Consider the following 27,595-nt stretch of genomic DNA (forward strand, 5'->3'; position numbering starts at 1 on the left):
ACTCGATCCAGGGTCTCCAGGATCACGCCCTGGGCTGTAGGCGGCGCTAAACCGCTGCGCCACTGGGGCTGCCCTGGTTAGGGCATTTTGTTTCCTCCTGCTTAAGGAATCAGGCCATTCCAACGATGCAAATATTTTCTTATGTTTTCTTCTAGAAGTTTTATATTTTGCTTAGGTCTCTGTTCCATGCTAAGTTAATTTTTGTGAATGGCATCATGTTTCATTTTTTTTCTTCTGGGATATCTAGTTGCTCCTGTAGCATTTCTTTTCCCTTGAGATTACCATAACACCTTGAGTTGAAATCAGCTGACCATATCGTGGGTCTCTCTGGACTCTCTTCTGTTCCCCTGACTTATATTTCTATTCTATGATAATAACACACTTTTCTGGTTAGTATAGCTTTATAGTAGGCATTGGAATCAGGTAGTTCTTTGGTAAAATTGTTTTGGCTATTTCAGTTTCTTTGCATTTCCATATAAATTTTAGAACCAATAGCAACTTCTATTAAAAACTCGCTGATGGGCAGCCTCAGTGGCGCGGCGGTTTAGCGCCGCCTGCAGCCAAAGGCGTGATCCTGGAGACCCGGGATCGAGTCCCACGTCAGGCTCTCTTTGTGGTGCCTGCTTCTCTCTCTGCCTCACTCTCTGTCTCTATGAATAAATAAAATAAAATCTTTAAAAAAAAAAACTCACTGATATTTTGTTACTATGTTGAATCTATAGATGAGTTTAGGAAAAATTGATATCAACAAATATTAAGGCTTCTAATCCAAGAACTAAGTTCATCTCCACATTTAGATCTAAAAAAGATCTGTAAGTGATCTACAATATACACTGCTGAGAAACTTGCATAGTTTCATGCATATTGTTTATCTATACCTGTATATTTCATGCTTTTTGATGTTGTAAATGGTGTCTTACATCTCATTTAGAGTTGTTTTTTTTTTTTTTTTTTTTTTAAATTTTATTTATTTATGATAGTCACAGAGAGATAGAGAGAGAAGCAGAGACACAGACAGAGGGAGAAGCAGGCTCCATGCACCGGGAGCCCGACGTGGGATTCGATCCCGGGTCTCCAGGACCGCGCCCTGGGCCAAAGGCAGGCGCCAAACCGCTGCGCCACCCAGGGATCCCTCATTTAGAGTTGTTTTGTGTTGATATATAGAAATACAGTTGGGGGATCCCTGGGTGGCGCAGCGGTTTGGCGCCTGCCTTTGGCCCAGGGCGCGGTCCTGGAGACCCGGGATCGAATCCCACGTCGGGCTCCCGGTGCATGGAGCCTGCTTCTCCCTCTGTCTGTGTCTCTGCCTCTCTCTCTCTCTCTGTGTGACTATCATAAATAAATAAAAATCAAAAAAATATTTAAAAAAAAGAAATACAGTTGGTTTTTGTATATTGACCTTGTATCTTAATACCTTTTTAAATTTATTCTAGGATTTTTTTTTTGTAGATTTCATAGGAGTCTCTGTAGACAGATGATCATGTCATCTGTGAATTAATACACCTTTTTAAAAAGTCAGGTTAATTAAAACATTACTTTTGTAATCTACGCATATGTTGAGACCCCTTTTTATAGCTCCACAGGTCACTGAGGCCCTTTCTTTTAGTTGTTTTTTGGTCTCTCATGTCTTTGCTTCCATTTAGATATTCCCATTACGGTCTTCAGTGTCCTTTGGTCTTTAGTAGTATCTAATATGTGGTTAAGCCCATCAAGTGAATTTTTCATTTCTGATATTTTATTTTTCAGCTTTGAAAGTTATATTTGATTCTATTTTATATCTTCCACCTTCTGTCAGTATGGTCATAGTTTTGTTTTCTTAATTCTTAATATACTTGAAAATAATTCTTTAAAGTTCTTTTAAGCAAATTAATTCTGTCCTCTCTGTTGGAACTTCTTGGTCTATTTTTATAGATTGATGATTGCTCTCTTCCTCCTGAGACCTCTTTTCCTGCTTTTTTTTTACATATCTGGTGATTTGTTGTTGTTCTGGATCCTAGGCACTGTGAATTTTACGTTGTTGAGTGCCTAATTTTTAGTGGCTTCCTTTAAAAAGTGTTGGGAGTTTGCTTGATACTTTCTAATCTTCTTTTTAAGATTTGTTAAGGATGTGTATATAGTAGTCTTTATTCTAGAGCTAGTATAGCTCTGCTCCTAAGGTGTGATTCTTCTGTACTCTACTGAATGCCTTGTGCCTTCAACAAGGTCAGGTCACTCTAACTGGCTGGAACACTATTTGCCTCCCAGGCCCATGTTAACTCTGAGAATCATTCAGCTTCCAACCTCCAGGCACTTGTTCTTTTCATCTATACTTTTTGCCATTCTCAAATCCTACCTAATCAATCTTACCCTATACAGATGCTGCTTCGGATTCATTAAAGATTGAAGGAAACCCCCTTGGAGATTTCTGAAACTCACTTTCTTTGTAGCTCCCATCTTTTAGATGTTTTTCCCTGTCTGTCTCAGGTACCTCTGCCTCCTCAGTGAGGTTAGTGGACTCCACATGGTTTCTCCCTCCTTGTACTGAGGCCTAGAAAGTGCCTCCCAGTAGAAAGCTGGTTGACCTCCAGGCCTACCTTGTTTGTTTCCCTTTTCTCAGGGGTCACAGTTGTGTGCTGCCTGTTGTTCTCTACCTGATTTTCTAGTTTTTTCAGTAAGAGGGCAAGTACATAATTTACTCTACAGGTTTATCCTTTTGTTTATTGTTGTTGGAATGTATTCATTGAAGAAACAGGTTTGTTTGGCTTCTAGGGATTATCATGGTCTGCATGTTGCTAACCACGTCCCCCACTATAACTGATCATGTTTCTCTGGCTCTTTATATTTACTGGGAATTAGTAGTCAGATTCAGGTTCAATATTGATTGGCAAGGATACCTAACAGGAGATGTGCACTTTCAGCAGGAAGCATCTAACATCAAGATGTCCCTCTATTTTTTTAATTAATTAATTAATTTATTAAAAGGGAGACAGTCCATACAAGCAGGAGGGGCAGTGAGAGGAGAGAATCTCAGGCAGACTCCACCACCCTGAGTTGCAGAAAACAGCAAAGGGCTCAATCTCACAACCCTGAGCTGAAATCAAGAGTCAGATGCTTAACTGACTGAGTCACCCAGATGCCCTGTCCCTCTGGTTTTGATGTTACTAGTCATTGGTGACATTGACTAAATTTGTTAATGTACTTATAAACTGCAAAATGCTGATATACTGACTATATTGTTCCTGCTTCATTTAAAGGCTGGGTTATTTCTACAAAAAGAAGCTTATAATCAAGAATTCTTTACACTGAGTTTTGGTGTGCATAGTTCAGGCAATATAAATATTTGATTCTTTAAGTAGTTTCCAAAATAATGAGTTGTCTTCCCAGCTTTATCAAAAGATGCCAAAGGGATTTTTTTTATGTGTTTCTTCTTTCTAACCATTATGACATCATTAATTTAAAAATATTTGGTGTGTTTTAATCAGCTATGTTTCTTATTTATATCAGTGCTCAATTTCTCCCCATTTTTGGCCAGGGAGCCACTTCAGCTTGGCTTCTGGGCCTTTGTGACACCACCCAGTGGTCATTGATACCTTCTTTGCTTTCTACTGTGGCAAACTGTTCTAAGCTCATCTTCTACATTTTTTGCCCAGATCATGAAAGAGTTATTTCCCTAGGGAGGCCCTAATGCCTTTTAATGGGAAATGGTATTTAGAGACTGTAATCTGGGTACTAAGATTGCTTATTGCTTTTGAGTTGGCCATCATTTCTAGGCCTTTTCAGAGGAAAAAGCGAGGAAAATATTCAAACAATTTAAAAACCATCAATATCAAACTGCTCTCCACAATTCTTATTGAAATGTTTCCAGGATGCTTTGTAGTTATTTTTGTTTTTAAGTTATATCCCACTAGTACATGCTTAAAAGAGTTCCTTTCTGTTGTCCTGCCATCAATTTGATACGCAGGTTAACGGTTTCATTTTTGCTTTCACTTTTTAGGGATTACTTTTAAATATTTTGTTTTGTTGTTTTATAAGTAGCTAACATATTTACAAGTTACAATGCCAATTTATAAAACAAGATCTTTTCAGAGATCTTGGTCTAGGTTTTGTCCCAGTTCCATCAAACCTGTTACCCTCTTCTATGGGTAATTTAAAAAATTCATTTCATTATCTAATTGAAAATAAGCAAATGATTTCTGCTTTCTGCCAAGATTCTGGCTTTATTTACCTTACTTATTGAAACAACTGAAAAGAAAGAAAAAAAAAAAGCAAACCCAGACAAAAGAAACAGTTTTCAAGACACTAGACATTAGGTAACAAAGGACAGTAATTCCTGAAAGATAGGGAACAAGTGCTATGAGCCCTGCAGTTATTCCTGCTTATTGCACTGAAAGACTTCCTTGGTTGTAGCATAGAAGTGAGGAACTGTGAATTGAGGAGATGGAGCTGAGAGTCCAGCAAGGCAGCTAGAGTTCCCGGACTAAGTACCAAGAGAAGAGCTCTACACAGAGAGTGAGCTTTGGAATCTGTGAACGGTCCCCTTTGAGAATTCATCAGCATATGTATTTGACAAAATTACTGAAAGTCAGAGAAACCATCCAACTGATTAGAGGGAGCAGTTCCTGACACAAGGTCAGGAACAGTACCTTATAATTCTAGGAGATTTGGATAAAGTACTCAGAAAGGTCTTGCCTAATAAGCCTTAAAAGCAAGATGCAAAAAGAATAAAAATATTTCCTAGTAATTTACCTGAACAAACAGAACAATGCCAAGGCATATATTAGTCAAGGTTCTCTAGAGAAACAAAACAAATACGGGACCCCCCCGCCCCCCCCACACAGATAGATAGCTAGAAGAAGTTTATTATAAGGAATTGACATATGCACAATTGGAGGCTGAGAAATTCCATAGTCTGCTGTCTGCAACCTGGAGACCCAGGAAAGCCACTGGTGTAATTCAGGCTGAGACTAGAGGGGAGCTGATGGTCTGAAGGCCTGAGAACCAGAAATATCAAGTGTGGAAGAAGAATGAAGTCCCAGCTCAAAGAATCAGGCAGGAAGGGGTGAATTCCTTTTGCAGTTTGCTCTGTTCAGGCCCTCAATGGATTGGATGTTGCCTTCTCATATCCAAGAAGGGCAATCTACTTTATAGAGGCTATTGTTTGAAATGCTAATCTCACCTGGAAACACCCTCACAGACATACCCAAAGATAAGGTTTAATTTGGGTACTCCATTAACTAGTCAAGTTGACACATAAAATTAACCATCATATTTGTTCATAATGTATGACATGCAGTCAAAGGTTATCAGGCATGCAAAGAGGCACAAAAATATAAACATGAGAAAAATCAACCTATCAAAACCAGTCAAGAACTACCAGAGATGTTAGAATTAGGCAAAGGTATTAACATAGTTATATTACTGTATTTTGGATGTTAAAAAGTTAAGTGGAGACGTGAAAGATTTCCAAAAAAAGACCCAAATCAAACCTCTAGATATGAAAACTATAGGGCCAGAAATAATAAATATACTGAGTGGGAATAATGCTGGACTAGACATTGTAGATGAAAAGATTAGTGAACTTGAAGACATGGCAATAGAAGCTATCCAAAATAAAATACATAGGGAAAAAAAGACTCAAGAAAAATGATCACATCACCTGTGAGCTGTGGGATACTTTCAAGCAGCCTAATAAATATAACTGGAATCACTGGCAGACAGGACAGAAGAGGTGTTCAGACAAATATTTAAAGACATTATGGTTGAAAATTTCTAAAATTTATGAAAACTGTAGATCACATATTCAAGGTCAATGAAACCCAAACATATGAAGCATGAAGAAAACTACACCAAGGTATATCATAATCAAATTGCTCAAAATACATGTTAAAGAGCAATCTTGAAAGCAGAGAAAAAAAGACATTTTACTTAGGGGTTAAGATAAGGTTGATGGCAAGATTTCTTGTCAGAAGGCATGGGAAAATACAGTAGAATAATTTTTTTTTAAAGATTTTATTTATTTATTCATGGGAGACAAGAGAGGCAGAGATACAGTCAGAGGGAGAAGCAGGCTCCATGCAGGGAGCCCAATGTGGGACTTGATCCCGGGTCTCCAGGATCACACCCTGGGCTAAAGGCAGGTGCTAAACAGCTGAGCCACCCGGGCTGCCCAGAATAATATCTTTAAATGTACTTGAAGAACAATATTGTTGACCCACAATATCATGCCCAGCAAAATAATTTAATAAACGAAAGATTAAATGAAGATTTTTTTCCCCATTGTATAAGAGCTGGAATGAATTCATCAGCATACCTGTGCCATAAGAAATGTTAAAGGAAGCCTTTTAGGCATAAGAAAAGTGACAGATGGGAATAGTTGAGCTACAGAAAGTAGTGAAGGATGCCAGAAGTGATAACCATATAAGTAAATATATAAAACCATTATCTTACTTAAATATCTTTAAAATTTAACTTTCTGTAGCATGGGGTTTCAAAAATAGATAAAAGTAAAATATATGACAACAAAAATATGAAGATCAGGAGATGGAGAAATGGTAATAACTTTTTTTTTTTAAGATTTTATTTATTTATTCCTGAGAGAGAGAGAGAGGGAGAGAGAGGGAGAGAGAGGGGCAGAGACACAGGCAGAGGGAGAAGCAGATCCCATGTAGGGAGCCTGACGTGGGACTTGATCCCAGGACCCCAGGATCACACCCAGGCCGAAGGCAGGCACGAAACCACTGAGCCACCCAGGCATCCCGGTAATAACTCTTATAAACTTCTTATACACATGTACTACTTAAGGTAGACTGTGATAAGTTAAAAGATGTATACTATAAACCCTAAACCAACCACTAAAACAACAAAATAAAGAGCTAATAAGCCAACAGAGGAGATAAATCAGAATCATTAAGAAGACTTGGTTGATCAAAACAAAGGGAGAATAAAAGTAAAAAGGGAACAGAGAACAGATGGGATAAATAGAAAAAAAGATTGCCTAGGCTTAAACTTAACCGTATTAGTAATCACATTAAATAGAACTTGTCTAAATACCCAACGAAAAAACAGATTGTTGGATTGGGTAAAGAAGAAGCAAGACCTAAATAGATGCCTTCAAGAACCACACTTTAAATAAAAAAGACATAAAAAGGTTAAAACTAAAAAGATTGAAAAAGTATATTACCAGAGATACAGAAAGTTATTTTCTAGGATAAAGTAGTCAGTCAAGCAAACTTAACAATCCTAAATATTGGTGCTTCTAATAATAGGCTTTGGAAATACATGAAACAAAAACTGATACAACTAAATGGAAAAAACAGATATAAGTATATAATAATAATTGGAGATTTCAATATTCTTCACTCAATAATTGATAGAAGAGATGGAATGTGAATAAGGTTCTAAAAGATATGAGCAACATTGTCAACCATCTTGACCTGATTGACATTTATAGAATACCCTAGAAGAGCAGAATATATGCATTTGAGTGCACTTGGAGCTTCTACCAAGATAAGTCACATACTGGGCCATAGGGCAAATGTAAAAAAAAAAAAAAAAAAATCAAAAAAATCATAGAAAGTTTGTTATCTGGCTGGTAAAATTAGCAATCAGTAACAGAAAGATCTCCTGAATATCCCCATGTATTTGGGAACCAGCTGACATACTTCTGAATAATTTATAGGTCAAAGACATAAAAAGGGGATCGATCCCTGGGTAGCTCAGCAATTTAGCGCCTGTCTTTGGCCCAGGGCGTGATCCTGGAGACCCGGGATCGAGCCCCACATCGGGCTCCCTGCATGGAGCCTGGTTCTCCCTCTGCCTGTGTCTCTGCCCATCTCTCTCTCTCTCTCTCTCTCTGATGAATAAATAAAATCTTTAAAAAAAAGACATAAAAAGGAAAATTGGTATTTTGAACTGAATGAAAATGAAAATAGCATGTCAAGTTTGAACAGTAGCAGTAAAGCACTACTTGGAAGTTTATAGCACTATCTATATTAGAAAAGAAGAAATGTCTCCAGTTAGTGACCTCAGTTTCTACAATGAGACACTAGAAAATAGACACTAGACACTAGATTAATTCCCAAGAAGCAGAAGAAAAATAAACAGCATGACTTACTGAAACAAAACAAAAAAGGAAATTCAATGAAAACGAAAGCTGGTTCTGTGAGATTAATAAAATTGACTAACCTCTAGCCAGAGTGATCAGGGAAATAAAAGAGAAGATACAAATTACCAATGTCTGATCAGACAGGGGCATCACTACAGATTCTACAGAAATGAAAGCAATAAACAGGATATTATGAATAATTGATGTCAATATTTTTAAAAGATTTTATTATTCATGAGAGAGAGAGAGAGAGAGAGAGGCAGAGACACAGAGGGAGAAGCAGGCCCCATGCAGGGAGCCCGACGCGGGACTTGATCCTGAGTCTCCAGGATCACGTCCTGGGCTGAAGGCAGTGCCAAACCGCTCAGCCACCTGGGCTGCCCGATGTCACGTAATTTGACAGTCTGGATGGGATGAATAAATTCCATCTGAGACACAAATTGCAAAAGCCTACTCAAGAGACAGATAACAGTCTTGTGATTATTAAAGAAATTGAATTTATTTTATTTAGTTATTTTAAAGATTTATTTATTTATTTATGATAGAGAGAGAGAGAGAGAGAGAGGCAGAGACACAGGCAGAGGGAGAAGCAGGCCCCATGCCGGGAGCCCGACATGGGGCTTGATCCCGGGACTCCAGGACCGCGCCCTGGGCCAAAGGCAGGTGCCAAACTGCTGAGCCACCCAGGGATCCCCAAGAAATTGAATTTGTTGTTAAAAACCTTTCTACAAAGAAAACTCCAGGCCCAGATGATTTCATTGGTGAATTCAATTAAACTTGTTAGGAAGAATTAATAATTCTATACAAACTCTTCTAGAGAATTGAAGATAAGAAAATACTTCCCAATTCAAAGATATAACAAGAAAAGAAAACCACGGACATTTTAGCAAATCAAGCCTAACAATATATAAAACGGGTAATAAATACATAATGACCAAGTATGGTTTATCCCAAGAATACAAGGTTCATTTAACATTAGAAAGTCAGTCAATGTAAGTCCCATATTAACAAGTTTTAAAAATAAAATCCACATCTTCAGCTCAATAGAAGGAAAAATCATTTGGAAAAAATGCATTGTTGATTACCGATATTAAAAGAAGTGATAGCAAACTAGGAATAGAAGGGGCTTAAAGTAGCCTCTATGACAAACTTACTAACATTGTACTTAGTGGTGAATAATTGAATGTTTACCTCTTAATACCAGAAACAAAAACAGGGATGTCCTCTCTCATCCCATCTATAAACATTATAGTGGGGCACTATAAAGTAAGTATAAGTAAGTATAAGTAAGAAATGGCCAGTGCACTGAGTCAAGAGAAAGAAAAAGCATACAGATTGGGAAGGAAGGAGTAAAACTGTCTTTATCTGCAGACACTCAATATCTCTAAATAAAATCAGGTGGAATCTACAATAAAGCTACAGTTTAGTACGGTTTCCAGATAAAGATTAACATCTAAAAGCGACTGTAGGGATGCCTGGGTGGCTTAGCGGTTGGGCATCTACCTTCGGCCCAGGGCGTGATCCCGTGGTCCCTGAATTGAGTCCCACACTGGGCTCCCTGCATGGAGCCTGCTTCTCCCTCTGCCTGTTTCCCTGCCTCTCTCTCTCTCTCTCTATCATGAATAAATAAATAAAACCTTTAAAAAATTAAATTAAATTAAAATCTGTGCAATAGCATAAAAAAATATGAACTACTTAAGGATAAATCTGGCAAAACTGTGAGACTTATAATTGAAAACTATAAAATACTGCTGAAAGAAATCGAAGACCTAAATACATGGAGAGATGCCTTGTTCAAGAGGCAGAAGACTAGGGACGCCTGGGTGGCTCAGCGGTTGAGCCTCTGCCCTTGGCTCAGGGCATGATCCTGGGGTCTTAGGATCGAGTCCCGCATCAGGCTCTTTGCGTGGAGCCTGCTTCTCCCTCTGCCTATGTCTCTGCCTCATGCTCTCTCTGTGTCTCTCATGAATAAATAAATAAAATATTAAAAAAAAAATTTGTCACTATGACAAACAGTATGTAAAGTATTAAGCTCCCATTTTGCTCCCCAGAGTCAACATAATCCCAATCAAAATCTCAGCAGGATTTTTGGTAGAAAATGAGAAGCTGATTGTACAATTCATATAGAAAATTCCAGGGACCTTGAACACACAAACGTAACCTGATTTCAAGACTTAGGATAAAGCTATGGTAATTAGGAGGGCATGGTGTCAGTGTAGGCAGTGGACAAAAAGATCACTGGAACAGAACAGACAATCCAGAAATAGATCCATCCATACCTGGAAGTGGACTTCTGACAAAGGTAGAAACACAAAGTGGAGAAAGAGAAGTGTGTTAAACCAACAGGACTGGAACTATTGGAAATACCCCTGTGCAAGAAATTGATCCATACCTTAATCGTACACATAAATTAACTCAAAATGCTTCACTGAACTGAATGTAAAGCCTAAAACTATAAGACTTACAGAAAAAAAAGTTAAGCAAATATTTCTTAGATTTCACACCAAAAGCAGGATTCACTCAGGAAAATTGGATAATTTGGATTTCATCAAAATAAAAACTTCAGCTTTTCAAAATACACTGTTAAAGTGAATGAAAAGACAAGCCACAGATTAGAGAATCACTGGAAAGCATATATGTGAACAAAGACTTATATCCAGAATATATAAAGAACTCTCCAAGGTCACTAATAAGAAGTAACCCAGTAAGTAACACTTCACCAAATGAGATGTGTGCATAGGAAATAAGCACATGAAAAAATGTTCAACATCATTACTTTTCTGGGAAAAGCATATTTAAACCATCACAAGTTATCATACATACTTCTTAGAATGACTAAAGCTAAAAGGAATGATTTAAATTAAAATACCAAATGTTAGAGATGTGGAGAAGCTGGAAATATATACTGTTGATGGGGCTGTAAAATGGTACACCACCTTGGAAAACCACTTGTCAGTTTCTTAAAAAGGTAATTGTCAAATGATCCAACCATCCCTCTGCTAAGCATGTACTCTTGAGAAAATAAATCCTGCATCTACATCCATCTACTTGCATATCAATATTCATAGCCTATTTATAAAAGCTAAAAGCTGGGGAAAAAAAAAACCCCAAACACCTCAAATGCCCAACAGCTGAATAAGCAAATTGTGCTAAATCCAAATACTGACAGGCTACTCAGCAACAAGAAGGAATAACCTGTTGATGTATGTAGCAACAGGGGTAAATCTCAAGTTATGCTGAGTGAGATGAGCCAGAGAAGTAGAATATGTGGTGTATCACGTATTCCACATATAAAACTAGGAAATGCAAACTATTAGGATAGCAGTTCTCCTTGGGGTGGGGATGGGCCTGGTCAGCAAGTGGTGGGAGGTGGGATTCCCAAGGGGATGAGGAGACTTGTGGAGGTGAAGGATATGTTGTTTGAATGTGATGACATTCTCACAGATGTATTCGTAGGTCAAAACTTAGACCAGATTGTGCACTTTGAATATGTGGTTTATTGCATGTGAATTTTATCCTAGAGCCGTAGAAAATATATTTGTCTCTCGCTACTTTCTTTTGTAGAAGTAGTAGTCTACACTTTTCTCTCCCCTTTTTTTTAAAAAAAAAATTCTGGAAGCCATACCCTAGCAGTATATATATATATATATATATATATATATATATATACACACACACACACATATATATATATATTTTTTTTCTGTTTTCACAATATACCTTAGTGTATTCAGCAGCTCTTCTTTTGATGGACGTTTGGGTGGTTTGCCATCTTTTGTGATTATAAATAATACTGGAATAACAGTTTCGTTCATGTATCTTTTCAACATTTGTTGTGTCCACATTATCTTTGAGATCTTTAGAAGTGGGATTGTTGCCTCAGAAGGTAAATACAGGAGTAATTTGGGGAGATGTTGCGAAGTTATCATTCATAGAGGTTTGTCATTTTGTATGAGATACATAATGATGAGCAGAGTATGAGAATACTTGTTTTCCCTACATCCTCTCACCAACAGAGTATGGTGTCAGACGTTTAGATCTTGCCAGTGTAAGTGAGAAATGGTATCTCAGCTTAGGTTTAGTTTGTATTCCTTTTATTATGAGTGAGGCAGAGCATGTTTCCATATGTTTGTGAGCTATTCCTATATCTTTTCCTGAGAGCTGTTGATTCTTTTATTTATTTTTTTCAGCCCATTTTTCTATCGGTTTGCTGGCTGTTTTCTTCCCTGTTTACTTGCACAGTTCTTTATATTTTAGGGATATTATCCCTTTGTCTCTAACGTTACACATGTTTTTTTCTCTCGTCACTGTCAAACTTTTTGACATTTTGCTTTTTTTTTTTTTTTCTGTGTGCAGGGGCTAGACATTTTTTAAGCAGTTGTTTGCAAATCTCTTCTCTTGGATTTTGAGACCTAGGAAGGTTTTGCTCACTCGTAATACATCGAGAAATTCACCCGTGTCTCTCCTAGTACTTGTGCTCATTTTTTTTACGTTCAGGTTTCTGATTCATTTGCAATTTATCCTTATGAAAAAAAATGTTACCTAAAATGTTAATAATAACTAACGTTTAGTCAGTTGTGACTACTAACATGTAGTAACTAAATGTTTTTTTGTAACTAAATGTTATAACTAACATTTAGTTATAACATTTAGTTACTTATAACTACTAACATATGCTAGTTATAACTAACAGTAAATGTTAACTAACTAAAACGTTAATTGTTACTAACATCACTTAATGGAAAAGTGTCTTTTTCCCCAACTGACTTGTATTGTATCCCAAGTGCTCAATGCAGTTGGGTCTGTTTTTTGGATTTTCAGTTCTGTTCCATAATCTATATTCTTGGGCCAGCACACCCTAAGGTTTTCATTGCAGAGCCTCCTTGCCACACCTCCTCTCCCACCCCCTCCCATTGCTCCTTTTTTTTTTTTTTTTTTGAGAATTTTCCAGATCTTGTGTGTTCTTCTGAACTGACTTTAAATACCGGAACACATACCTTTTAAGGATTTGCAAACATCAAGTTTTCGTCCACGTTAAACGTCCCCCGTTTCTTCCACTTTTAGAACGTGTCTATGCACAGGCCGGTCCTGGTTCCACAAGTCACGTGACTGTAAAATCCGGGGCCCTGGGGTTTGGTGTGGTGGGGACAAGGCTCCTTCCAAGAAGCCTTAATTTCTGGGGCGCCGGCCGGTGAGACAGCGTGAGCCAGTGGAGTGGACAGGGAAAAAGATGGGGTGGGGGTGGGGGTGGGGGTGGGGGTGTGGTGGGGCAGAGGTCCCGGGGAAGGCCGGCCTCGCCCTGGGCACCGCGGCCAGCCCGGGGGACGGGGTGGGGTGGACCTTGTTAGGGCGGGCGAGGCTGCCCTCCGCGTGGGCTGCAGGACCGGCGGCTGGGGTCCCCGCTCGCAGGGACCCAGGGCCGGCCCGGCGGGGGGGGGCGGGGCGTCTTCCTAGCCTCAGCCCGTCTTCCCCTTCCTCGTCGCACTCCGGGGCCCTTTCCGTGGCGCGGCGTCCCCCAGCTCCCGCGGCAGGTAAGCCTCGGTCCGCGCGCCTCCCGGGGTTTCTCCCGCGCAGGTCTCCTAGCTCTTCCCCGCCTGGCTCGCCGCGGCCGTCCGCCGCCCTGGCCCCGCCCCCCGCGGCCCCGCCCCCGCACGCACGCGTACGTCCTCCGACGGGCGGTGTCTGATGACGTCTTTTGCAGGAGGCGTAGGGCGGAAAGGGCCAGCGGCGGGGGAAGGCGAAGTTCACTCCCAGCGTCCGCCTCCTCGGCCGGCTCTTTCCCGGAGGAGGAAACGGTGAAAAGAAGGGGGGGGTGGGCGGAGGGCTCCGGTGCTGTTCCACCGGGGAGCGTCGCCTCCGCGCAGCGGCCCCCACCACAATGGACTCCGTTCCCGCCACTGTGCCTTCTGTCACCCCCTCCCCGGGGGACTCGGAGCTCCTGGGACCCCTGTCGGTGCTCTACGCGGCCCTCATAGCCAAGCTGCTGGAGGTGACGGCCCCCTTTCCCGGGGAGGGGCCCCAGCCCTGGCGGGCGAGGGTGGGAGCGGTGGGCGCGCTGGCGGGGCGCGGGAGCCCGGGAGTCGGGCAGGCCCGGGGCGGCAGGACGTTGCGGTGCTGTCGAGGGAGGCGGGAGGGGGGAGGGGATTGTAGGAAGGCTTCGGCGCTGGTTCGTTCGCCATTGGTTTCTCAGAGTGTACCAGGCACTGTGTTATTTTCTGGTATGAGTGTCATTGTGTGTGTGTGTGTGTGTGTGTGTGTGTGTGTGTGTGTGTGTCGGGGGGCGCGGTATGATAGTCACTTGTGTGCTCGTGGAGGGCGGAGAAACTGTACAATCAGGCAGGTGTTCAGGGCGACCCCAGTCGAGGAAGCATTTAAAATAAAAGCCCTGTGTTAGGTGGAAGGCGGTCACATTCAGAGCAGTCTGGCCCAGTTCTCGGGAGCTGTGTCTGAGGTTATTATTCAGCGTTTGTTTTCATGTGACAGTCGAAAAAGACTAAGGAAAAGCACATTATTTGGGTTGTTCATTATCATCATTTTGGTTTGTTTTTTTTTTAAGATTTTTATTTATTCATGAGAGAGAGAGAGAGAGAGAGAGAGAGGCAGAGACACAGGCAGAGGGAGAAGCAGGCTCCCTGCCGGTAGCCCGATGTGGGACTCGATCCCGGGTCTCCAGGATGACGCCCTGGGCTGAAAGGCGCTAAACCGCTGAGCCACCCGGGTTGCCCATCATTTTGGTTTTATGTATGGCCACGAAAGTCGATTCCTCTATAGGGTGTTCGGTTTTGTGTTTTATGTGGCTTTTTTTTTTTAAGCCTTTATTTATTCATGAGAGACCCACAGAGGCAGAGACACAGGCAGAGGGAGAAGCAGGCTCCATGCAGGGAGCCCGATGTGGGACTCGATCCTGAGACTCCAGCATCACTCCCTGAGCCAGAGGCAGACGCTCAACCACTGAGCCACCCAGGGTCCCCTTATGTGGCTTTTAAGTCATAAACATCAACTAAGAGGAAAGTATGATCCAAAGAGATCTAGGCATGTCCTAGAGAGCGTGATGTGATAGGACCTGTTGGAAACTGGAAATATATGCATAAGTTGTTTGCATATATTTCAACTTAAAGACCTTTTTTTTCTTTTTTTCTTTTTTTTAAGATTTTATTTGTTTATTCATGAGAGACACAGAGGGAGAGAGGCAGAGACACAGGCAGAGGGAGAAGCAGGCTCCCTGCGCAGAGCCTGATGTGGGACTCAATCCCGGATCTCCAGGATCACGCCCTGGGCCAAAGGCAGGCGCCAAACTGCTGAGCCCCCCCCCCCCCCCCCCCGGGGATCCCGAACTTAAAGACCTTTAGACCCATAATATTTATAACGCACTTCAAGCCAAACAAGAAATATGAGGTTGCCAGTATCCCATCTTTATTGAAGCAGTGGAAGCTCCTGAAGATTTTTGAGGGGGTAGTTACCTGGTGAAGCTTGATTTAGAATTTCTGTGGATGATTCTTTGTTCTCTTGTTAATTCCTTCATGGCTTCTTGTTATTTCTCCTATTTCTCTTTCAGTTAGTTGCTACGTTGCCTGATGACGTTCAGCCTGGGCCTGATTTTTATGGCTTGCCATGGAAGCCTGTACTTCTCACTGCCTTCTTGGGAATTGGTTCATTTGCGGTCTTCTTCTGGAAAACTGTCCTTGTTGTGAGTAAATTAAACTTAAACCTTCACTCATCAAGACAACAGATCTATTATAATCACTTTTGTTTCTTTTTCAGTTAGTAACATGAACACAAATGCTTATAATCTCTGCATTTCCCATAACCTTATGAAATAATTCAGTCTAATCTTTGTTGGTAAAAACTTATGCAAACAAGACAATGTGCATAATCTTAAGGGGAAAACTTCAATTTATAAATCTTAAGTCAAAATTTTAAGATTAAGTTTATATATACCTTCTTGGGTACACATATATGTTCCTAGTAGAATTGGGAACTCCTACAATCATCTTGAAAAGCAATTAAGTAATATGTATCAGAAGCCTGAACATTATTATATCATTTTATTATAGTATAATATCATGTTTAGTTAATTGGTCTTGAAGAGATAACCAGTTGTGCACTAAAAATCTTATATAAAGGTGTTCAGTGGAACACTTTTAGAATGAAAACTTGGTACAAACTAAATGATCCATAGCAAGGGGATTGATAAATTATTGTACATCCATATAATGGGATACTAGATAACTATTTATGTATTTCAAAGATATTGGGGCCCAGAAAATGCTCACAATTTAATGTCAAATGGAAAAAGGCAGAAATGAAGACTGCTAAGTGTAGGTAAACTGTATATTCTGTACATAAATATATAAAAATGTACAAATAGAAAAAAATGCCACAAGACCAAAAATAGTAAAAAATAGTGGTATTTAGGACACTAGGTAATTTTGCAGTATTTTTTTATATGTAAAAAAATTTTTACACAGATTTTTAATTTGACCATGTGCAGTTTGGCATATAAAATATTTTTATTTGGAAATACAGATTACGTAGTTTGCAAAGACATACTATTAAAATTTTTATTCCTTGAGGGTCTGTGCAGAATTTGTCTTTTGTGCTTGTCTATATATGTACACCCATACATACTCATTCTTGTGAGTGTATTGTGTGTTGTATTGTAGATAGTTGTCTAACGTATTGTAGATAGTTGTCTAACATAACTGGAGAAAAAAGTCATTTTGTGTAAATGAGCTTTGCAGATGAAAAGCTTTCAGTTTCAGTTGTGGCTTAGCTGTAAAGTAGCGAGAGCATTGGATGCATGTCTTCCTAAGATTGATTATTTCTTTTTTCTGATGTCTTACTTTTATCAGACATATCATTGTTCATAAGCTTTCTCTCCTTGCACGAGTGATGGTAAAATCACTTAAAAAGGAGCATCATTTGCCTGGATTCCTGGGAAGGGTCCTCTAACCTCATTGGACTTTTCATGTGATAAAAGGAGAAAGGGAGCATAGAAAGGATGAATGAAAGGGGAAAGATGAAAACGTTTTTATTTCCCACTCTTGTTTCTCCCATCTTAAAAATCCTAAAACCTGCTTACATTTTCACAGAATGATGAGGGCTTTATGTCCTAAATCTCAGAATTTGGCTTTGGAACCTTGGTTCCTGCTATCCCTGCTCTCGTTTGCCTGCTCTTTGCTTCTTCCTACCTCCTCCTGCCTATTGATTTGGGTGAAAGGAGGGCAAAAGAAGCTTACTGTCTCATTAGCAAGGCTGTGACATTAGAGAAACAGTCATTTCTTTTTGTATTGGAACTCTGAGTGCATTTTCCTATAACATTATTAAAGGGGTGTTAGATACTGTAATAACGAGATACGTGGATGATTTATGGACTGATTTGAGTATCTCATTACCACTTACAACTTTTGAAAGTGGAAATAAATTCTGGGTTACAGAGACATTTAGTAACAATTTAAAAAAAATCGAATACCACTTAGATTTTGTGATCCTATAATTGAGTGCTATCTTTAGAGATGATTTGGTGGTTAGTTGTTGTTTCTCTTGTTGCTTGTGCATTTCTCTCTAGCAGTCTTCTTTCCCTTTCAGGTTTGTGATCACTGTGTTTAGGGGCTTGGGATAATCAGATGATTCAGTATAATTATTAGATCTCTAAGTTTAGCCAATTGGCAACTTTTAATAGGATTTCAAAGAAGTTTTCTGGTGAGAGAAAGAGACATACCTTGGGACAAAGATTATGCCTTTAATTTTGTTTCCTGAAAGTATCTTTGAATAGCCATGGTTTCCTGACCTCATTCTGGCTATTTGGGGGTTGTCCAGTGATCTGGTAAAAGAAACATTAGTATATTTAATATGAAAATAACCGATTCCATTATCAAAGTTAAATGCTTTAATAAAATTGGTACTCATTTAATGGATAAACATATCTTTAGTTAGAAAATGAGTTACTTTAGAGCTTTTATCTATCAGAAACTATAAGGTAATCCCTACCAGTTACATTTGAAATGCTTTTTAACCTTTTCTTTTTTTTTTTTAATCCTGTGGATTGTTATGATGAACCAAACTTATTAAATTTTCATTTGCTTACTTACAATTTAACTGTCATATATAATATTTCTATAATATAATGTAATATTTCTGTTAACAAAACGTTTTGACATCAAATTTATTTTTTTCTAGGTAAAGAGTAGAGTCTATCAAGGTAAATATTTAGGCTTATTTTGTTGTTTGTACTTTTTCCTCAGTTTTGGTGCTTGATACGAGTTTCATATAAGCTAGAAATAGATACAGTGACTTCTGATGTCTGCTTGAGTTATTCCCGAGTGGTTTTATTAACCTTCGGTTGCTAGCTTGGATGACAGAGTAGATGGTGATGCTACCAGTGAGCTAGGAGAGGAGACCGAACAAATTGTGGGAGTAGGAAGAAGATGACCAGTTTGATTTGGGGCAGATTAGCTTTGTTGATTTAGTGGACATTTATTACATGTGAACAGAGTTCCTGTGCTAGTGTTTTTTTTTTTTGTTGTTTTGTTTTGTTTTTTTTTTCTGTGCTAGTGGTTTAATCAATATGGTATCTATTTATTTAAGTAGATAATTTGAGGAATAGAGATGTAAACCAATGTGCTTGTCTTTTTGTCTTTTTCTTTTTGCAATTGACATATTTTTGAAATGGTCACATTTTCTAAGAAGAAAGGTACTCCATGAAGGGAAGGATATCAAGCTAAAATATTTTGTAACCTGTAGCCTATCTTTGAGATAAGTGTAAATTGGAATCTCATTGAAAGAAGGGTCTTTATATATTTTTCTTGAATTTTAGTAGTATTTTTACACCATTGTTGGTATTAACTACAGGTTGCTTTTTTAAAGGCGTAATGGTTACGATAAGTTCTTTTTTCCTCATAGTGTTAGGTAACGTACTGCTAATACATTGGGTAATTTAGTTTTATTTAGTCCTCATAATCTTATGGATTTCCCCTCCCTTTTAGTCACTGAACAGCAAATTTCTGAGAAGTTGAAGAATATCATGAAAGAAAATGCAGAACTTGTACAAAAATTGTCAAATTATGAACAGAAGGTATGTTATGTTCTTAATATATTATAGTTAACTCTAAGTAACTATTCTTATATTATTCTTTCAGTATTTTCCCCTCATGATTCTAGCTTGAATTATTTCCTCCTGTTCTATGGGTTTGTTGTTACGGTATTTTAAAATTTCATTATTTCCTACAAAGCATCCAAATCTGAAATAATCATCATATGCGTAAAGTACGGGTTTCTTCTCTAATGGGTTACCACTCAGAGATAAGTTCTGATAGCCCTGTGGTTTATATTTCTAAATTCTGTGTGTCTTATTTTATATAGATTAAGGAATCAAAAAAACATGTTCAAGAAACCAAGAAACAAAATATAATTCTGTCTGATGAAGCAATTAAATTTAAGGTAAAAATCCTCTCTTTTTAAAATTACTTTCTAAAAACAAAAGAAAAATATGAGTAATTATTATTGATCTTAATTTTTTTTTAATAGGATAAAATCAAGAAACTTGAAGAAACAAATGAAATTCTGGACGATACAGCTAAAAATCTGCGTGTTATGTTAGAATCTGAGAGAGAACAGAATGCCAAGAATCAGGACTTGGTAAGAGTTTTGCTGCAAAGCATTAACTGTAACTTGGCTTTCAAACTGTTCTGTAGATGGGGTGGATTGAACTCTGCATTTTCCCGTGCCATAACCAACGGAAGATTGGGAGTCAGGGAAAATGAATCTACATCCATCCTTCTTTATGGAATCTTAAATGCTAGTACCACAAGCTGTTATTTTCATGATCCTAGGAAGTATTTTTGTCCTCAGGCTTGGATAATTTCCATACTGCTTGGCTCTGCCCCCTGAAACATGGAGAGCAACTAAGAAACTGTACTTCGTTTGGTTTTGCATGATTCCTTTTATTTAAAAAAAAGTTTTTTTTAAGGCTTTATTTATTTACTCATGATAGACATGGGGGGTGGGCAGAGACACAGGGGGAGAAGCAGGCTCCATGCCGGGAGCCCCGGGGCGGGACTCGATCCGGGGACTCCAGGATCACACCCTGGGTCAAAGGCAGGTGCTGAATCGCTGAGCCACCCAGGAATTCCCCTCTTTTGATTTTTTAAAAAGATTTTATTTGCTTACATGACAGAGAACACAGAGGGAGAGGGAGAAGCAGACTGTCCCCTGAGCAGGAAGCCTGACTTTGGGCTCGATCCCAGAACTCTGAGATCACGACCCGAGCTGAGGGCGGATGCTTAACTGACTGAGCCACCCAGGCACCCCCTACATGGTTCCTTTTAAAAATAGTTTTAGAACTGTAGGAAAGTGGCAGTGATATTAATGTTGGCCATATATCGCACACGCAGTTAAGCTTGTACACTCGGCTGACCATGTACTTGCCAGGTTTCTCCACTCTGAATTTACCTGTTCCCACTCTTGGGTGTACTGTTCTCTTTGGAAGGAAGTAACTATGCCCAGCCCTCTCTTCTAAGAGTGAAGAGTATGCTCCGCCTCCTTGAGGAGGCAGTACCTTCACAGATTATTTGGAATTCTTCTGTAAGACAGATTTTTCTATTCTGCCTCAAGTCCCACCATTCTTAATTTCAGGCAAGAGAATTTTTAAAGTCACTTTGGGGATTTTTTTTCTATACCAATAGGAGAAAACATGATTTGAACTAGATTACTTGAAAGATTTTTCTTTTCTTCTTTCTTTTTTTTCTTTTTTTCTTTCACCTTTTTGTCTGGTCACCTACCTACCACATTATCTCATGGCCAGAAAGGCTGTGGATAGCATGTAACAGAGCTCCAATTATTTTCTTCTTTCCTTATCTCTTTATATTCTTGACTTTTCTCCTCGGCTAAAACTGAATCATCTGCTTTTACCTGATATGTAGAGGATGGCTCTGGGATAATGTTTCGTCTTTTTAGCACAACATATCCCACTGTTTCTACTAAAATCCTCATACATTTTTTTGTGTTCTTCTTCCAAATGGCAGATACTGGAAAACAAGAAATCTATAGAGAAGCTGAAGGATGTTATTTCAGTGAATGCCTCAGAATTTTCAGAGGTAAAGCTGCCTGTAATTTCTGCAAGATGTTCATAGGTTTAATAGTTTTGTTGAAGAGCAAACATTTGATCTGTGCTAGAATATGCAATAAATGAAAACTGTATGTTTCTAGTTGGGAAGGTGTAATACCCTTCCTTTAGAATTTATTCACTAATAGGAGTGTTTTGCATTAGGTTCAAATTGCCCTTAATGAAGCTAAACTTAGTGAAGAGAAGGTGAAGTCTGAATGCCATCGAGTTCAAGAAGAAAATGCTAGGCTTAAGAAGAAGAAGGAACAGGTAAAGAAAAGTTAACGTCTTAGATTGTGTGAATTAGGGGACCTGAGTATCATTACTTCTTGAGTATCTTTTCTCAGATCTGTTTTTAAGGAAATGAAATATGTATGCAGAATTCTATTCTTAGATGTGCAAAGTTTTAAACTCCCAAAATTGAGTGCATGTATATATTCTCCATCTGTTCTGAATTTTAAGTTCTTTTCTGTAATTTCTTATAACTATCAGAGTGTAATGTAGTCTTTGTCTTATCAAATACCAACCAATTATTCATTTGAATAGTTTCAGTAAGATGATTTGCTTTTGACCAAAGAATTTGGTATTTATAACCCTCCTTTGAGTAATTACTGCTTCACCAACCAAAGGAAGGTTACATGACCTGCAGTGTGGACATGGGAGATAGTGAGATGTGCTCCTTTGTCCCTATTGAAGTGAATTATTTGAATTGGCTGCAATTTTCTGAAGGATACAGTAAACTGGATGGACTTCCTTGAGAGTTGTTGTATTCTTACTGCAGTTCTTAGGATTGGGGCCACTCTTCCCCTGTCCCTTCACCAAGGCTTCAGTCCATAATGACAGGTCAAAGTGTAGCATGACTCCCTGTTTCCCTGTCTTATTCACTTGGCCCTGATGTGTCCAGTGCAAAAGTCTTAGCCTTTGGAAATTCATGTGTTTTTTTAGTTGCAGCAAGAAATAAAAGATTGGAGCAAATCACATGCTGAGCTCAGTGAGCAAATCAAATCATATGAGACATCTCAGAAAAATTTGGAAGTAGCTCTTACTCACAAAGATGATAATATTAATGTAAGTTCATTCGCTTGAGTACATACTTAATTCTCCTGAAATCTGCTTGAAAAGCTCTTTCTAATACCCTTTTGCATCTTTTCTAGGCCTTGACTAATTGCATTACCCAGTTGAATCGGTTAGATTGTGAATCTGAATCTGAGGATCAGAGTAAAGGAGGAAGTGAGTTAGATGAGTTAGCAAATGGAGAAGTAGGAGGTAAGTTCAGTTTCAGGGAGGTTGGACCTCTTTTTGTGTTCCTGTCTTTAAGTACACTGATGCTCTTCTTTGGGCTAACTTCCCTTTTTTTTTTTTAAAAAAAAATCTATTTATTTTAGAGAGAGAGAGAGAGAGAGAGAGATAGAACGAGCAGGGGGAGGGGCAGACTCCCCATTGAGCAAGGAGCCCGAGGCAGGGCTTGATCTCAAGGCCCCGAGATTATGACCTGAACTGAAGTCAGGAGCTGGGCACTTAAAATGACTGAGCCACCCAGGTGCCCCTGACTAACTTCCTCTTAAGTGTTAGAGCTGTAGGTGTCTATCTGTATGCACTGGACAGAGGTGGGTTGCAGGGCTGTGACATAGCAGTGGGTGTGCAATGAATGTGGACTCTGCTTTTCCATCCCACTGAGGACTGCTTGTGTGTGTATGTACTGGAGCTGGGACTGGCATAGTTGTGACTTATACCTCTAAGTGTAAACACGGTTCAGTAGAAGAAATTTATTTCTCCCTCAGTGCTGTGGGGATGACAGTTGAATTTGGTTGTCATCATCTCTGTAGCTCTGCAGTTAGTTATAGAGCCTACAACCAATTTCAAGAGGACTGAAGTGCTGGGGGCCATACACTAGGGCCGTGAGAGTGGAGCTAAAGGGTAGCTAAAGGGTAGTAAATTTGATTTACTGATAAGGGACCTGTTTCTGGACACTGTTCCATATTAGACATTCCTTGCACAGTGGGCATTTTCAGCCATACCTGGTAGCAGATTTAAGGGATGAGCAGAAGATTAAGTCTTTCTATATGAGATACCTGACCAGGGGGATGTAGATCTGAGGGAGAAGAAAGAGCCTTAGTTCACACATCCTTTCTTGTTTGAGAATGGCACAGATGGCATTTTTCTTATATAAACTGGGAATTCACTTTTTGAATCTAAGTTTGCAATTCTCTGAAAAGTCACGGAGCCTAATTACTTTTCCTGGTTGATTTGTTTTTCCTTTGAATGTTTGAACATGGCAATTGTTTAGTTTGGAGGAAATCAAGAAAATAGAGTTAAAAAGCAAAGGAGGAAAATGCAATTAAAGTCTTCTATTTTAGGTGACCGGAGTGAGAAAATGAAAAATCAGATTAAGCAGATGATGGACATTTCTCGGGTATGATGTTTTTTGTGGAGTACCCTAAGTGCCTGTGAATGCTCATCGTGCCTCCTTTGTAAGGATAGTTCTCTCTTTCGGAATTTTTAGACACAAACTGCAATATCGGTAGTTGAAGAGGATCTAAAACTTCTGCAGATTAAGCTTAGAGCCTCAATGTCTACTAAATGCAACCTGGAAGGTAGGCTGCTTCCTGAAAAGAAAGTGCTGATTCTTACCCCTTGCAGACTAGCACACACTGCTCAACTGTTTTATCCTTTACAGACCAAATAAAGAAATTAGAAGATGACCGCGATTCACTGCAGTCTGCCAAAGCCGGCCTGGAGGACGAATGCAAAACCCTGAGGCAAAAAGTGGAGATTCTGAACGAACTCTATCAACAGAAGGAAATGGCTCTGCAAAAGTAAGATGTTCATGCTTCGTCATTAGCAGTCTTGCCGTGTAAGTGAATGTGTGAACTGTTGGACAGAATTTTGTCTTTTTAAAAGATTATTTGTAGGGTTTTTTCTGTCTGCAATTTGTAGAAGTTTGTCTTTCTTCCTTTCTTGTTTCCCATAATTTGCATTTTTCTTTCCATTGGAATCAGTTGTCAGAAATTGTTGCCTGTACTTTGTTTGGCAAGTAGTGGTTTACTGGTGTGAATGATTACCACCGCGGTGTGCTCCTTGAGGATCCACTTCGTTTCGTGGCTCCATGGCATACTTCACTTTCCTTCTTGATCCATCCTATGTGTTCTAATACTCCTTGATCCAGCTTTTCAGAATTGGAGTGATTTGTAGGACATGATGTTTAATAGAATAAATACTCCAAACGGAATATTCAGTAATTTGGAGATATCCTAAATTTTGGACTTTTAGTTAGATTCTCAGATTAAATGTTACATACTGTAATCGTGGTGAGGGTATTTGGAGTTTTAAATATAGACATGCCTGTTTAGTATATTTAGGTATTAATTTTCTGAAATCTACATCTCAAATTTGAAGTTAGATGTATGTTTTTAAAGATGCACTTTTATAGTTCTAAGTTTTTTTCCTCCACCAAAATATCTGAATTCTCTGCAAATAGGTTGGCAGTGGCAGTGGCTGTTCATGATTGGTCTTGTTCTTTACTCTGGCATATATCTACCTCAGCCTTTGAGGAGGCTTATCCTGCTGAGCAAAAGTTAATCTTTTTTAAGTGCTCAGGCTATTACGTGATGCCACGAAACATCGAAAGCATACCACTAATGTTTTCTCTGATCCTTTGCTCACCATGCAGTCAGTTTAGATTTTCCAGATTTCATTCAGGCCAGTTATAAATACTTGGCCTATTTCAGAGAAATATTTCTAATTTCATAACTTTATTAAAATTTTTTGAATTTTTTTATTCTTTAAAGATTTTATTTATTTGAGAGAGAGAAAGCACAAAGGGAGAGTGAGAGGGAGAAACAGACTCCTTTCTGAGCAGAGAGCCTGATATAGGGCTCAATCCCAGGACCCTGAGATCATGACCTGAGCCAAAGGCAAATACTTAACCAACTGAGCCACCCAGGCTCCCCGACCCCATTACTTTTTTCTTTTTCTTTTTTTAAAGAGCATTTCTTTGCCACCAGTAGTAATCTTCATTTCCTGAATGGTAATTCTTATGATAGTCATCATGGCACTGTTTCATTCAGTTCATCCAGCATGCGCTGAGTCCCCTTGTCTGGTTTGTACCCTGCTCTCCATCCCCAAAGCCTGTGTTAATTTGGACCCATATCCTCTTTCCTGCTAGTCCGTGACTGGTCACCTCTCTCCACTTTGCCTTTCTCATACCCCCTCTTCCAGGCTGTCATCAGTTCCCTCTCAGCCTAGAGTGAACTTATTTAAAATGCAAGTCTCTGCAATGGCCTCCTGGGCTTAAAATCTATCAAGAGTGCTCCGTTCTCTTCTGGATCAATTCCAGACTCTTGCACAGGCAGGTAGGACACTTCCCCTTAGTTGTTTGGAGATGCCTCTTCAGATGCATTTCCTGCAGGCAGCTTCCGATACCAGTTTTCTGACCTGCAGCCACACCAAACACAGTTCTTCATGCCACTCTGAGCCTTGTGTGCTGCTTTCTCTGCAGTAAAATGTCTTTTTACAGTTTTTCCACCTGGCAGTTTCTGCCTACTGAAAGGTTTATGTTCCTTAAAATCTTTTCTGGAATGCCTTGTACCATAAATAGGTAGGTAGCTATAGAGACTGGGTGAGTGCATTTTGCCTGTAGAGACTGGGTGAGTGTGCATTTTCTTCTATAATATGGCTTCTAAATCTGTATTTAGGTTTAATTCTACTTGTTACTGGGGTACCTGGCTGCCTCACTTGGTAAAGCATGTGACTCCTGATCTCAGGGCTGTGAGTTTGGGCCCCACGTTGGATGTACAGATAATTTAAAAAAAAAAAAAAAATTGTAAAAAGTAAAATAAATCTACCTGTTACTATTTGCTTTCTGATTGATGGCTTGTTCTGTGTTCTCTGTTCCTTCCTTCCCTCTGTCTTTGGATTGTTTGAGTATTTTTAATAATTCTGCTTTTCCTCTTTTTAAGCTTGATAGTTAAAGCTTGCTCTGTCTTCGTGTAGTTACCCTAAAGACCACAACATGTGTCCTGAACTAGTTGAAGTATGACATACATGAACAGATTTGCCTCTTTCAGGGCTTGAGCTCCTGAGTGGGGTGTAGATGCTGTCTGAGTAACATACCTTAGTTCTCTGTACGCCTCCAGCACTTTCTGGCCAGTTCTGCTGACACACACGTGCATAGTTCCTGTAGCCCTTCATTCCCTCCCCCATCTGTAGTCTTTCCTTGGGGGTCCCTTTTATTCTCCAGAAGGACATCCTTTAGTTACAGATTTGATCAGTTTATCTTTGTATGAAGATATCTTTTTAAGGATTGTTACAGGATGGCTGTAAGATGGTTGCAGTTACTTAATATCATTACTTTGAAAATAACCAGTTATTTTCTGGTTTGATAGTTCCTTTGAGGAGTCCAGTGTCTGTCATCTCATCCTACTCAGTTTCTCATCACTGCCCTTGCAGCTTGCAGCCTTCCGTCATGCTTTTTGCTGCTGCAGCAGTGTTATGGGGAGGTGTGCAGGTGTGGAGTGGGAAGTTGGGGTTGCATTTTTTGCTTCTCTGCCCTCCCCTATCTCATTTGCATTTATGCTGCTTGAGGTCATTGACACTTCTTAATTTGGGGGACCTTTGTTTATTGATTCTGTTTCATTCTATCTTGTAAGATTCTATTTAAACTTTTTTTTTTTCATCTATGTTTCTTACATTTTTACTTGATTTGCTACATTCTGGATGGTGTTTTTTCTGACCTGTCTACCTTGTGTACTAAACTCTCTTCACTTCATTTTGTCAAATTGGCTGCTAAAACCATTCATTGGGTTTTTGGTTTTTTTTGAAGATTTATTTGAGAGAGAGTGCACACTTGCGTACATGAACAGGGGCGAGGGATGCATGGGGGGTAGGGGGCTAGCAGGGAGGAGAAAATCCCCAGCAGACCCTCTGCTGAGCCAGGAGCCTGATGCAGGGCTCGATCCCGATCCCAGAACCCTGAGATCAGGACCTGAGCTGAAATCATAAGTCAGATGCTTAACTGAGCCACCCAGGTGCCTCTATTCACTGAGTTCTTAATTTCAATTACTATGTTTCAGTTTTATAGTTCTGCCAATATTTATAATTTTGACTTTCACTTCTTTGAATATAAAACCATAATTATTTTATTTGAATTATTTGAATATAATATTTGAATATTTGAATATATTAAATATAAATTTGAATATTTGAATTATTTGAATATAAAACCATAATTATTATTTTTTAACTTTTTATTTTTTTATTTTTATTTTTATTTTTTATTTTTTTAAATTTTTGTTTATTTATGATAGTCACACAGAGAGAGAGAGAGAGGCAGAGACATAGGCAGAGGGAGAAGCAGGCTCCATGCACTGGGAGCCCGATGTGGGATTCAGTCCCAGGTCTCCAGGATCGCG

General features: G+C 39.2%; 1 protein-coding gene across 15 annotated transcripts in view; it reads left to right on the forward strand.

Annotated features, from left to right (window-relative positions):
• MIA3 (MIA SH3 domain ER export factor 3) overlaps positions 1-27,595 on the forward strand; it is an 80,127-nt gene that overhangs the window by 44,777 nt on the left and 7,755 nt on the right. For 13 of the 15 annotated variants that reach the window (XM_072759580.1, XM_072759575.1, XM_072759578.1 and 10 more), the window contains exons 7-18: positions 15,639-15,770; positions 18,263-18,284; positions 19,069-19,157; positions 19,445-19,522; positions 19,610-19,720; positions 21,106-21,177; positions 21,351-21,455; positions 22,131-22,253; positions 22,340-22,451; positions 23,543-23,598; positions 23,689-23,779; positions 23,863-24,001. In XM_072759580.1, coding sequence (XP_072615681.1) covers positions 15,639-15,770; positions 18,263-18,284; positions 19,069-19,157; positions 19,445-19,522; positions 19,610-19,720; positions 21,106-21,177; positions 21,351-21,455; positions 22,131-22,253; positions 22,340-22,451; positions 23,543-23,598; positions 23,689-23,779; positions 23,863-24,001 — 1,130 coding nt within the window. Of the gene's footprint in view, positions 1-13,740; positions 14,073-15,638; positions 15,771-18,262; positions 18,285-19,068; positions 19,158-19,444; positions 19,523-19,609; positions 19,721-21,105; positions 21,178-21,350; positions 21,456-22,130; positions 22,254-22,339; positions 22,452-23,542; positions 23,599-23,688; positions 23,780-23,862; positions 24,002-27,595 lie in introns of those variants that run through there. The other 2 variants (XM_025991290.2, XM_025991291.2) reach the window with 2 other exon arrangements.

Source organism: Vulpes vulpes, chromosome 5 (genome assembly GCF_048418805.1).
Source record: "Vulpes vulpes isolate BD-2025 chromosome 5, VulVul3, whole genome shotgun sequence".
Taxonomy (NCBI): Eukaryota; Metazoa; Chordata; class Mammalia; order Carnivora; family Canidae; genus Vulpes; species Vulpes vulpes.